At 38.0% G+C, this 13909-nt stretch overlaps 1 protein-coding gene across 1 annotated transcript in view; it reads right to left on the bottom strand.

The window, feature by feature from the left end:
* The window catches only part of LOC132852245 (latent-transforming growth factor beta-binding protein 2-like), a 103269-nt gene that overhangs the window by 25825 nt on the left and 63535 nt on the right, over positions 1-13909 (bottom strand). Inside the window, exons 10-18 of the mRNA XM_060879325.1 lie at positions 10891-11013; positions 10010-10174; positions 7820-8131; positions 7204-7223; positions 7052-7079; positions 6458-6553; positions 4194-4319; positions 2734-2862; positions 2455-2574 (exon numbers count right to left, since the gene is read on the bottom strand). Of these exons, the coding sequence (XP_060735308.1) occupies positions 2455-2574; positions 2734-2862; positions 4194-4319; positions 6458-6553; positions 7052-7079; positions 7204-7223; positions 7820-8131; positions 10010-10174; positions 10891-11013 (1119 nt within the window). The remainder of the gene's footprint in view (positions 1-2454; positions 2575-2733; positions 2863-4193; positions 4320-6457; positions 6554-7051; positions 7080-7203; positions 7224-7819; positions 8132-10009; positions 10175-10890; positions 11014-13909) is intronic.

The following is a 13909-nucleotide window of genomic DNA, read 5'->3' on the forward strand; positions in this document are numbered from 1 at the left end:
GATAAACGCACTGACTAATGGAATCCTCCGACTGGAATCGTTTGGCTTTTAGATATTGGCTATGGATACTTACACCTGGCTGAATATTTTCCGCATGCAGGCTGCACTCATCTTTTAAATCATAATAAAAAAAAACCCTCCTCTAATGAACCACTTAACACATTTCAGGCCAGTGTGACTACAGGATAAAACTCAGAGCCTCTGCAATAAAGTGAAACAGCATTAGATACTTCCATCATCTCTTTTATAGTGAATCTACTTCTGCAGAATGTAGACATAGTTAATAATGTTGTGGTTTCTATTTCAAAAACTGATACCAAACCATTACTCTCTCACACAGAGCTGATGTGGTGACATGGTGGTTAAGGCGTGGGCTCGAATTAATATACTGAGGCCATGAGATAATATTTTTGAAGCCAAAAACAAAGTATCTTGTGGCCACAAATGATTATGTTGTGTCCATGAGATACCAAAGGCATGGCCACAAATTGTGTAACTTGATTCTGCAGTTTAATATGTTATGGAATGTCATTCTTAATACAAAGCCCCAATTGAATCATATTTAGGGGGAATTTTAATAATTTTGAGAATTCGCATAAGGTGACGCAGGCTAATGGTATCCAGAATGTTGGTATGTCATTCCAAGACTAAAGCAAGATTTAATTTTATCTTCTTTATTCTCAGGATCCTGTGGCAATAATGATATAATTTAACTGATTTCTCTGCGGCTGAGTCATTTTAAAATGCCATAGTTGCCAGGGGTTAAGTACTCTCTGGCCTCTATATACTAATTTGAAGCCAAGCCTTATTAAAAAATAACCACAATGTCACCTCAGTGGTTCTGAAGCTTTGTGAGTGCTTTGTGAGTGAGAGAAATGTTTGAATAAAGCACAGCATTGTGTCTTCCCTGCACTTCATCTGTTTGTGAGAAGAGTAAAAATTGTGACAAACTTCTCCTTCAGTCAGACCAAGCCAGTGCTGCTTGAGTTCTAAATCCTAGAATTAGAAAAATGAAATCTGTGTCTTCAGAGCAAACATGTACGATCCAGAGCATACAAACACTCACACACTTTCTGTGCTGGGCAAAGAAAAAAATCATTAATGAACAGTGATTTTTCTACAGCACTCCAGAAATCCAAAGTATGAGAGTTCACTGGCTTTACTTTGCCAAATCAATCCTTTACATCATTCCTACCCCAACTCCTAAAGAGTTCAATTTCTGTAATGGAAAACATTGCATTTAAAGTTTATGTCCTGAACAAATTGATATGTTCACTAGCCTTTTTAGCATCCATTAACTGTTTTGAACTTAACAAATCCAAAATGATCATTTTTATGAGTCAAAAAACCTTTTTGTTGTATCTATATTTAATTATAGTTTACTGAATTCTGAAGAACAAGCTTGTAAAACTGTTTTACCCCTAACTAGAGACATACTTTCCAAATGGTTTTCAATGCTAGTAGCTAATAAGCTACAATGCTAGCAGGTTTTCAATAAAAAAAACTATCAAGTGAATCTCAAATGACAAATATTTGCAAAATTTTATGTCATTTTAAGAAGAACTGCTTCAAGTACCTGGATAATGTACTTTTTTAACTGGAAAAACTGTGTGTGGAAAAATGGACATCATATTCAATCAACATTCGCAGCTCTGTTTAATAGTGAAAGGGGGTGGAGCCACCAGGTGGATGAGAAAAAATTTATCACATGGCCCACAACAATATGTCTTACAAATGCCTTTTAAATTAGCCCACAGACAGTGTGATTTATTTTTCAACCATTTACAAAAGCCACTGTATTCTGCTAAAGCTAGCGGTGTTGCATTCTAAATGTTTCATCATCTAGGAAATAGCTTATACTAATGGTTAGTTAAAAACTGTTGGTGTTCCATTTGAGATAATACTAGCCTTCTAATATTCATACACTAAACAGTACAGTGCATAGTGCATAGTGTATAGTACGCCATTTAGGACAAAGCTCATGCCTGTAGTTGTCTTGTTCAAATCAGCGTTTGATTTATGGTCTGTGTGAAGTTTTATCTATTCTCCACAGGGTTCTCTGGTTTACTCACACCTCCCAAAAGCATGCTGGTAGGTGGATTGGTGGCTCTTAATGCACAGATACCGGACATTTTACTTTCACAACAGGTACACGAGCGGGAACAACAGATATGTGAGCAGCATTGTTCACGTTCTCTGTTGCTTATCTTATATACATCTGGAGGATTAAAAGCCACATCCACTAGATGGCACATCAGAGCCAACGCATCTCTGTCCACCTGGTTTTCAAGTCAAACTTTTAACATTTAACAATTTCATTCAAATTCAATTTTCACTTTCAATTTTCTTGATGACTAGTGACAGCCCCAGTTGCAACAGGATATCAGCAATATTAACGAGGTAACATTTTTAAAAGGCACAAATTTGAGTCAGTTATAAAGCTGATCATCATACCTTCACACTCTCCTCTCTGGTTTTTGGTGAAGCCACTTCTGCATTCGCACATAAAGGATCCTTCAGTGTTGATACAGCGGCCATTGGGACATTTGTTAGGCATTGTACACTCATTTATATCTAATTCATGAGGAACACAGAGGAACAAAGAGTAAATCTCCCAACACCTAGTAACATGTTCAATCTTACGATCCCTTATGACATTAGTTTCGCCGAATAATTTTTATACTAATTCATTCCAAAGAACCTAATCACCCAGAAGAAGCACAGCTTGCTCACCTTGACACAGTTTTCTGTTTTGTGTCATGAGCAGGCTGAAGCCCGGGAAGCACTGGCAGGTGTAGGAGCCAAAAGTGTTCACACATTGGCCCTTTCCTCTGCATGGGTCATTCTCACATTCATTTACATCTGAAGAAGACATTATTTACATCAAATCATATCATATATTATATGTCTTATATCAAAATCACATCATCATACAGTATATAGGTGCAGAGTCTCACTCATGCTGTGTTTCTCCAGAGTAGCACTATTTATCCACCATTCCACCAGTCTGAACTGCATATGTATGATACAGCTTGAGTAAACATGAAAGTTAAGCTCTGCCTGGGGATCATCCAGAAAGATCATCCAAATTGCAGCTTAACTTGGACACTAAGATGTGGATGAAGTTACATTTGACAGCAGTCTGGCACTGATCTGGTTGTCTCCTACGCCACTGCTAGACATCATGCGACACCTCAACAAAAATCATTTATTTCCTTTTGCTCTGTAGTTTCGAGAAGTAGTTTTTCGAGAGGTGCAGTATGGCAAGGATATTCTGTTCACAGATGAAAAAATACATCTGGAAAGCGCTCTCAATGGCCGTTAAAAAGCCTCCTTCATATTACGAGGCAGCAACTTGCTGTTGTTGCACCAAGTTTTTCTCTTGAGACCATGCAGCAGCTGTGGGAATTATGGTTACAGGTCTGTAGAGTGTATAGTCTAGGTTCCAAAAGAAATTGTAGAAACCAAAACGTTCACATTTACAGTACAACATATGCCCTTATCCAGAGTGACTTAAATTTATTTCATTTAAACAACTAAACAAGTGAGGGTTAAGTGCTTTCTCACAGGCCCAGCAGTACGTCTTGGTGGTTCTGGAATTCATTCCTCCTAGAGGAATTCTTCATCTATTCATTCCTTCATGTTTAAATCTATGCCAAGCTCTGTTGGAAGTGAGCTTTTTTATACATTTGCTAGACCAAAATTTGTTAGACTAAAATATTACCATTGTTTCTTCAAGGTGTCACATCTAAATTAGTCTCTAAGGCAGACAACTTCCTATCACATGGTACAATTTGTCAATAAATGAAGCAAAGAAACAGCACATTGCATGTGACTAATTATTTTATCATTACCTCACTGCTAACTGCTTCCAACAAAATCTTTATTAACTTTTAAAAATGCAATTTTGTGAATTGTTTTCAGTCTGGTCACTCTGTCTTTTTCCGTGGAATAGCATATGAGCTGAGAGACAATCAGAATTCAGTCAGAGTTCTGAAGCGTGTGGCCAGAAAAGTGTACAAACACTTACCACCACTTTGTATCCTACTGTGTAGCATCTGAAGCTGTGTACTGTATATCTATATATACTACACTTAGCATAAAAATCTCTAAGTTAAGGACTCATATGAAATGACTGGCCATCTAATTGGAATGGAGTCTATCACTCATCTGGTGGTCATTACCAGTCTTACCAATGCAGGTGGTCTGTAGAGCGTTAAGGGTGTAGCCTGGGTCACAGTAGCAGGTGTAACCCGTCTGCACTGACACACACTGGCCTGGACCACAGATTGTCGGAGTCAACGAACACTTGTCGATGTCTAAAAGAAGAGATTGAACAGGATAATGAGTAACTGATTCTGCAACACGTTCGAATACAAGAGAAGAAATATCTGTAAATTGTCAAATACAAATTGTTCACTGGATATTACATGCAAACCCCTGAAAGCAGATTGCTCACAGAACTCTGTCACATAATGTCATATTTTTTGTGTCAACTTAATGAATACACAGTAAAATCTTATAAAAACAGGGCATGAATAATATCATTTCTAGAGCCAAAACTGAAAAATACTCAAATAAATAATGTAATACTATCAGTCTCTAATTCATCAGAAGCATACACAGCTCTGGAAAATGTTGCTCAGTGCACAGGACACAGGAGCAGGTTTTACAGTGCAGGCTTAGGTATGGGATCACCTTTTACTGTGGTGTAGCGCACTAAACGGTGGCCATCTGCTTCTATAAAACTGAGGGCTTTTCCTTTACTCATTTAGCATTTAATTCATGCCAGGCCAGAGTGGTCTGACAGACCCATCTGCAGTGATGAGGCTTTGACTCAAGGCTTTTGACTTCCCACTTTTTTTTTTCCTCCTCCACTCTTTTTTGAAACACAGTCTTGGAAGCGCATTTTCTCAGCAATTCTGCATCCAATCTGATACTGATTGTCCAACCTGGAGTTTATTCTTTAATTTAATTGTGTTATACTGATTCCAAACAGCACATTTGCTTTGACTGTTTGCCTCATCACCCACTGAGTAGGGTTCAATAGATGGAGCCTGGCCGGCTTAAATGGGGGGAAAACAACCTACACAAAGCTTACTTTGTTCTTAGGAAACTAAACCTGTGGAACACAAACTCAAACCAAGCCACAAACCTCCAGAAGAAGACCTACTGAGGTTATGAGTTGGCTGCAGATTATTTATGTCTACCTTAATTTCTTGAAAGTCAAGAACTGCCTTTTAATTTTAACATTTAAAGGAGAGTGAAACTTAAAGTCACTTTTGCCTTCTGAAAAAGATCAAGCTCTTTTAAGAGTCTCATTACTTGCTAACAAAACGTTAATGAGAGAATGATCTCCAAAAAAAAAATCACCAACTTCTACACCAGAAGAGAAGAAAAACAGATAATTCACCCCTATAATCTCACCTGCACTATAAATGCAAAAACGGCTAAACATAGAGACAGTTAAATTTGTACATCTAGACACAGCACAAAAACAGTGTGTGATCTGTATATAATGCATCTTGTACACACTTTAATTGTATATACTTTAGTATTTACACATCTTTATTTATATTCACATACTTGTCTTGTTTAAACTACTTATACAAACTACATATTTTTGGCTTCTGAGTAATCATGAAGCAGTGAAATCTTAACAATAAAACAATAAAAATCATTCTGCTTTAAAGAATTCTAAAACAATGCTAGTGTTTGTATCTGTATGTTTAATGCCCCAAAAATGTCCCTGTATTTGGATTTAAACCTGAAGCAAGCATGCTCTAAGCCTTCACTCACTCGATCACTAGTTCACTAGTTCACTCACTCACTCCCTCACTCACAGACACTTCAACCATGCTGACAGTAACACTGGAAACCACTGAAAAACCCCTACAGATAGAAATGCCAACAATGTCAGGTCTTGATCGGTGAATTCTGGCTCTAAAGGTCCTTGAAACAATTGGTCTCAACTGTGTAACATTAATTGGAACATTACTGCTATTTAAATTCCACTCACATAGTTTTGTCTGCATTGCATGTGGCATTTCCTAAAAAAATCTAGTAGGTTCTATTTCTAAAATATCTAAATATTAAATAACTGGTAGCCTAATTGAAATGCATTGTGCAGCACATCATTCTTTGTCCTGCATGCTGCATAACTGCAACCTGTAGGATCTAAGTCCAGAAAGATTCCTGGCAGGCATTCAAAACAAACAAACAAACAAACAAACAAACAAACAAACAAACAAACAAATCTAGTTTATCTTTTATTCCTTTTTGTGTTTATATAGAAATCCAGTGTATTCATATTTATTTAAAACCACACTGCTTTATATTCTGTAGATCCAAAGCATCCACTGCGTCCAATAGACAGAATTGATAAATGCAAGTGAGAATTATTTGTGATGGTTTGATAGGATGAAGGAATTCCAATGGTATGTCTGTAGCCACTGACCTGTGACCTGAGTGGCAACGTTAATCGGTGCTGTGTCGCGATCCCCCAAGTCTGGCATCACATAGGTGGGAGATTTAGACGTGACCTCTACTACACCTACAGCCAGAGCCAGCCAAAACCAACACGCAAACAATTACAGAAATCAATCTTGCAATACATTACACAGGATTTACAATGTACAGGCCATCAGTCTATTAATCTCAAGTGGACGCTCATGTAATTCATCTACAGAAGCAATACTGACATAAAAACAAAATGTTTTTCCACAAACTAAAACCAATAGAAAAACATTCATAAATCTCTAAGAGGGCCAAAAAGCTTTGCATGATGTACGTTAGATTTGTTCATATTTACACTGGCAGTAGGAACCAATTATTGGTTGTCTTGGGTTCATATGAACAATTTATAGAAAAATAAAGCCAGACTCCAGCTCCCCAAGAGATGACTAATCTCTGTTTTACATGGCTCTAAGATTGCTGAGTTAAAGAGAAAAAAGTGTGGACATTAGTTAGAAGCAACGTTTCCTGTTCATTTGTAGTTAAATTATCCAGAATCCTTTCCACAATGAAGTAACTATAAGAAAGAAAATATTACCTGGGTATAAAGGAGGTGTATTAATTGGCTGTTAGGATAAAACAGAGTAATTCTGTTAAAAATAAATAAGATTCTATGTTTTTATATATCACACAGCATATGCAATTTATGCAATATTGTACACATTGTTCTTTCCTTAAATACGTTCTTACCTCATTCGCTGTTTCACCACCTAGAGGAGAGGAAGAAGAGGAGAGGGAGGATGAAGGTTAATCAACAGCAGTGTTTTTTACAACTCAGCAAGCTCAGCCGGTATATTTCCTCCATCAGGAACACATTTTACAATATTTATTTCTTATAGAAATTTCTTAAAGCTTATCTAGCTTTTAGTTTGCATCAATCCCTTTGGCTTAGCACAAAAGGGAGGAGCTGAAAACATGTAAATACAGAAGTAGACAGAAAAAATGACTTCACTAATAAAGACACAATTTGTAAATGTTTATAGTGGCCCGAGTGATGCCAGTGAATTATCTCATTAACTGTAAATAAAAAGGTTTCGGAGAAATCCCACAGATATTTAACTTCCCTGGAGTAAGAGTATTCCCAAAAGCCAAAGGAAAGATCATGGACCCATGGATCATATTCAAACGCAAATTAATCTTCACTTCTTATATGGTGATATTGAAGAGCAAATTCTGAAACCAGGCTAACTGCATCCATTAAATCTCTCTCTGACTTGTCTCTCAAGCACCATCTAAAATATGAATAAATGTGCACATCACATAGGAATGTGATACTCGGCACTGTACATATATTCTTTTTACTCACCTTCAGGTAAGGAGACTGGAGAAGGCTGAAGAGGCGTGTTTCCAGTCCTGGGTGGCTGAGGCCTAGCGGGTGTTTGAGGGTAAGATGGCACTGAGGGCTCGTGATACGGGCTCTCTGGGTAAACGGGTGGAAGTGGTTGGTGATGAGGTGTCTCTGGCACGGTCCGAGGAGGCTCGGGGTATGTGGGGTTCTGAGAAAGGAAAGAGTCGACTTCTGTGAGCTCGTCTCCCTCCAGCTCACGGAGAGTGATCTGGACGTCTGAACGAGAATAGGTGTAGCCATGGCCTGCTGGACAGATCTCCTTAAAGTGATCTGTGAATATGAATTAAAAATGTAAGATATACGCTCGTATTGTCACACTATTACACAATATTCTTATATACAACACACAGCCTAGATAATAACATTCAAACAGTTATGGCTGAAAGATTTCTATCCATCCATTTATCCACACAAGGTTGCAGGGAACCTATACATTTACATTGCATTTAGCAGATGCCCTTATCCAGAGCGACTTACATTTTTATCTCATTTTTATACAACCTAGCAATTGAGGGTTAAGAGCCTTGCTCAGGGGCCCAGCAGTGGAAACCTGGTGGATGTAGGAATTGAACTCACAACCTTCCGATTGGTAGCCCAACACCTTAAACCCTAGGCTACCACATCCCTATACCAAAGGACACTGGGCCCAAGGCGAGTACCCTGGGGAAGTAAACAAGGTACAGGAAGAAAACTCCATACACAGAGAAGAAATGAGAATCGAATCCCCAACCCTGGAGGTGCGAGGCAAAAGTGTTAGCCACTAAGCCATTGTGCCCCAATTATGTAACATAATAATAGATCACAGAAATTTATGATTATTATTCCTTTATTGATTAGTTTAAAGCTATTAATGAGACCATGTAAATTGTTGGTTGCTGGTTGCTTCTTGATAAAACTTTCCTCTAGCACCATGGACACTGAACAGATGACGGCAGTTTTGAGCAGAAAAACAAAACACACTTCGAACTTCTGGTTCTATCTAATCATCTGTAAATATTCTGGTTCTCACTCCATTAATAAGACCAGAGATGGTATATGAAATAATAATAATAATAAAAAAAAATCTGTGAAAGGCTGTGAAAACTCATTCCTTCTCCTCTTTCCAGAGAGGGAAATTTACATAAATGCATGTGACTGGAGTATCTCCTACAGAAGCCACAATGGTTCACGTCTAATAAATTAGAGTCACTGAACCACAGGCAGTTTTTTCCATATGTTGATTGTTTCAGCTACAGTATTTTTTTATGTTGTTGGATCTCCTGACACACTTTAATGGGCATCTGGAGCGCGGTCTGCAAGTCAGCAACCCCTACTCTAGACTAACAGTGATGAGACCTTGATGTAACTGGATGCTGGTTTGACTTCTAACACTCAGTCCATCTGAGCACATCAATTACATTAAAGGGCAAAAAATATTTTGCGTGCTTGCAGCCTAAGCCAGACACATCGTGCACTACCCTCAGTCACATCGTATATGTTATATGAACTGTGAAGAGAAATTTTAGAAATCTCTTTCGGCTCATGAAGGTCAGACACTAGCACACGCAGCATAAATTAGGAGAATCTGATTTCAGATAAAAGACAGCAGCTGGTACCAGAAACACAGTGGTACAGATTTCATGCAGGTTTTATCCTTTCATCAAGTCCAAATTCTCTCCCCTCCTCCAATAGTGCATTTAAAGTAGAGAAACTAACTCAAAGTATCCCAGATCTTCATTCCTATGTGTTATATTGATTCACACTGCCTCCATGGAACAGATGGAATGTGTAGAAGGGAGGTCTAACATAATGGACTGAGTGTAAATCAATGTGATATCACAGACTTCCCTTTTTATTTATACCGTCCATAGTTCATTCTCCCGCACTCCCATGGTAACAGATCTGTGACGCAGTCCATGAATCACTTCATTAGCACACACACGACGCGCATAATTCTTATTTTCACTTTGAAGATAAAATCAGGAGCAGGAAAAGGGATGTTTAGTTAGGATGTTTAAGTTCAGGTTTTGTGGAGAATAGATTTCCTTTTTGTGATAAACTCACTTGGACTATTAATAGTGTTTAAGTTGCAGCGTTATAGTATTATGACCTGAATACGTTTGCTTATTTTTTTGCTTGGACTTTAACAAAGTTTTAGAAGTCACGTACCTGTGTCAGGTAATGGGCACCTCTCACAGGCCGAGCCCCAGGCCTTTCCCACACGGCTGCAACAGCAGATTTGCTTGGTAATTTTCTGGGCCAGTGGATGGCTACATGAGCCTGGTAATATGGATCGGTAGCACGAGGCTTGCTCCACTGACACTGCTTTATCAGCTGTAAACATCACAAGCGCAAAATTGTATTCTATGTCACTGCAAGCAGGTAGGTTGATAAATGTAAACATAACATGAAAACCACCTAGTACACAATACACAACTGACAATTAAAGCATAACTTAATGCATCATGTATCTAGATTTATTTACATTTATAGCCAAGAACATTTTTGATTGGTCAGACTGACTGCATTGCATGTAAATATGCAAATCAGCTTTATAAATTGAAAGGTAAAATTTTTTTACAATTGTATTGTTTACCAATGCATTTACATTTTTTGTGTCAGGGTTTATAAAATAACAAAGGGTGAACAGCGTCTAAGATTAAATGCAATAAGAGTCAGTGAATCGGTCACTACACTATTTTCAAAACCTTCTATCCAATTTTTTAAAGGACTCTAAATGTATGATCAGAAGAGAAAACATGATGGAATGTGATATGAGTAGTGCAGAAAAAAACACACACTGGTTGTTTTTGGAAGTTCAGGACTGAAGGTTGTGAGTTGAAATCTCGGCCTTGTCAAGTAATCACCGCTAGGCTTTAAAACTCAGCTGCTTGATTTTTATCCTCTCTTATTTGTGAAATAGATGTAGAACTTTAGTGTCTGGGTCTTATTTTGATAACAGATTATCCATCCTTTATTTAGTGTGCTGTATGCTGAGTATGTGGTGTGTGTGTGTGTGCATGTGTGTGGGTGTGTGTGGTGTAACTCACAGACACACTGACTGCGCGCAGCGTCCAGCATGTATCCAGGCTTACACGTGCACCTGTAGCTGCCTTTAGTGTTCAGACACTCAGCATGTTTGCACACTCCAGGAATCAGACACTCATTGATATCTGTTGACATTTCAGAAACAGAACGTAAGAATGAAACAGTTCAAGACTGGGAATCTTATCCTGCATTATACCTGATACCGGTTATTATAACAACCAGGAGTATAAAATCAAACACATCTCTCAACGTTTTATTTTTTTTTTTGTCTTGCCATCGTATTGACAATTTGGATTAGGAAATCTGAATGATGAACGATACATGAGAATGTTTCTGAGAACGTGTATTCGAGAGCGATTTCTTTGTTATCATTATGCCTTGATAAGTGTCCAAGCTCTACACTGGTGAGACAGTTTTGATCAAAGACGTGAGAGAGCGCTGGAGTGGAGTAAGGAATATGATACCGATGAGGAGTTGACATGAGTTCACTCTCTTACATGCACACGCTCACATTTATTTGCGAACAACATGCAATAGGTGAGAAGAATCGAACCTGGCACTCGTATATAAACACATTGCCTTAAACTGATGTTAACTCAGTGCCAATAAAAATACAAAAATCTATTAAACTCAAGTCCGAATGGAAAATGGATTTGTTCTTTTTTCTGTGCACATGTGGATGACTGTAGACTTACAACTTTAACATCGTATTGAACTAAACAAAAGTCTTTTAGCCTGACTATACATACAACTTAATCACGTATTAATGATCTGATTGCTATACTGTATATTTATGCGCTCCTTCTAATATATTATCGTTTCTATAAGTGAATGCGGTGAAGGTGAAGTACGTGCCATTGGCTATTTGTAATGGCCAAAACTATGACTGATGGATGGAGAGCTTTGTGGTTTCTCTGTGACATAACAAGCTGAATTACCTTCAAGTCAGAGAGTTGAGACTATTTGCAGCTGCTCTGACTTAAGTGATAAGTTTCACAGATGTTCCTAAACATCCATAACTATATATGGTTAAAATGAATAATGTTTCATTCTTTAGTAAATAACATTAATTGCTGGTGAATTGCTGAGCTATAATGATAATAAAACATTGTCAGACATGCTGTTATAAGAAAATGATCAACTTCTCCACTTCTTGCCAGGACTCATTATGCCATTGCATAATGCCATTGAATTCTTTTCCTATAACAGCACATCCTGTAATATATAGAATAATTTTAGTCTGTTTTATTTGATAATCTTATTCAATGTTTTACATATCTATCACAAATACAAATGTACAGTAAACTAAGACAGAGTTTCTTCTGCCTTTTACAATAGGGAAAAAGCAAAGCAGACCAACCTCACCTGCATTAACGCCAATGTTGAGGTTTTACATTTATGAGTGTAAAAAAGTATAAACCATCAGTTGCACGTTTAGAACATTTGTGTGTTAGTAATAACAAAACAGCATCAAGCTCACATCCTTGGCTTTGGTGGGTTATTATTTCACTACTCTTTAATGATGTGGTCTGCTTCTGTGAAGAAAGGCATGGTGTTAAGTTGCTCGCATGCCATATTCTCTGGAGACATAACAACTATTTAGCAGAGCTGGAAGCTGCTCTTCTCAGAAGTGATAACTCTCTGCCATTTTCCATCAGGCAGGAAGGAGATAGAGAGACTGATGGGAAATCCAGCTGCCCTTGATGGAGATGAAGAAAAAGGTTTGAGGGGTCTGTAGAGCTGGCAAGCTTTTGAAGTGACTCTTATGCACACTGTGTATCGCCGAGCCTGTACGAGTGGAACAGGCAGCAGTGAATCATGGCTATAATATGAACTGCAGGATATGACACATGTCCAAGACTGATGTGACATTCGAATGCAATGTGGTAAGGGAATGTGTTTGTGTGTGCGTGTTTGTGTGTATATGTGTGTAAATGTATGTATAAGTTTGTATGTGTGTGTGTGTGTGTGTGTGTGAGTGAGTGAGAGTGTGTGTGTGTCTGGCATGCACACACACACACACACACACACACAGCTTGGCTGAAAAGTCATCAACCTGACAATGACAGAAACCCACAACTAACAGCTCTCAGTGCTTTGGCAGGCCATCTGACGGGGCGAAATTATCCTTTTTTTTGGATAAGAGAGATGCACATGAACAAGACTTTGAAGCCAGCTAGAAAACATCGTGAATAACTGTCAGCTTAGTTTTGGAGCATCCTGAAAATGCAAATGCTGTAAGGAGAAACATCTTGAAGTGATCAGAAGGAAGGGAACTGAGTCAAAGCAGGATAAATGACTCAGGCAATTTTTGACACCAGTTCAGATGGCATGTGTCTGTCTCCGCAACACTGCACTGCAAGTTTAAATGTGGGTCCTTCCATGGAAATGGAAACAGCATAAGAATGAATGGCCAAATTCATCCCAAATCAATACAAAATGCTTTAAGGAGCACAGTCAGTTTTTTCAAAAGGCCAACTTAGTTTCTGGATTTGAATCTGTAGTCTGAATCAAACAGGGCAGTCAACATGTGCAAACCGGAGAAATATTTTGAAAGGAAAACTTCAAAGTCTCCTTTACTTGTGTCTCTGTCCTTGTCATAATGTACAGGAAAATATTGTTGCTGCTATCAAATATTAATCATAAGAAGGTTGTTGAGTCTAAAATAAGGAGTTTTGTTTGTCAAAATGACACCATGGCTTCATATGATATGCTGTCAAAATGATATTGGGTGCCATAAAGTATGGAAAGAAAGGTGTTTTTATTCATGAAAACCTTTATTTTCTTTTATCATTGTCATTTGTTTTTATATTAACATGTGTATGAATTTACACGAACACACACGCACACACACTGCCTTGCTCACAGTCACTGAAATTCTGCTTGAGCACATGTGTTCTCAATCACACACACACTCACCTCACACAAAAGACTCTCATTCACAACCACATTGTGAAGTACACATACAGTTTTGTCTGTGTACATCTGACTATATCAAACCTGCTGTTATTGTTGGATTTT

This window comes from Tachysurus vachellii, chromosome 10 (assembly GCF_030014155.1).
Source record: "Tachysurus vachellii isolate PV-2020 chromosome 10, HZAU_Pvac_v1, whole genome shotgun sequence".
Lineage (NCBI taxonomy): Eukaryota > Metazoa > Chordata > Actinopteri > Siluriformes > Bagridae > Tachysurus > Tachysurus vachellii.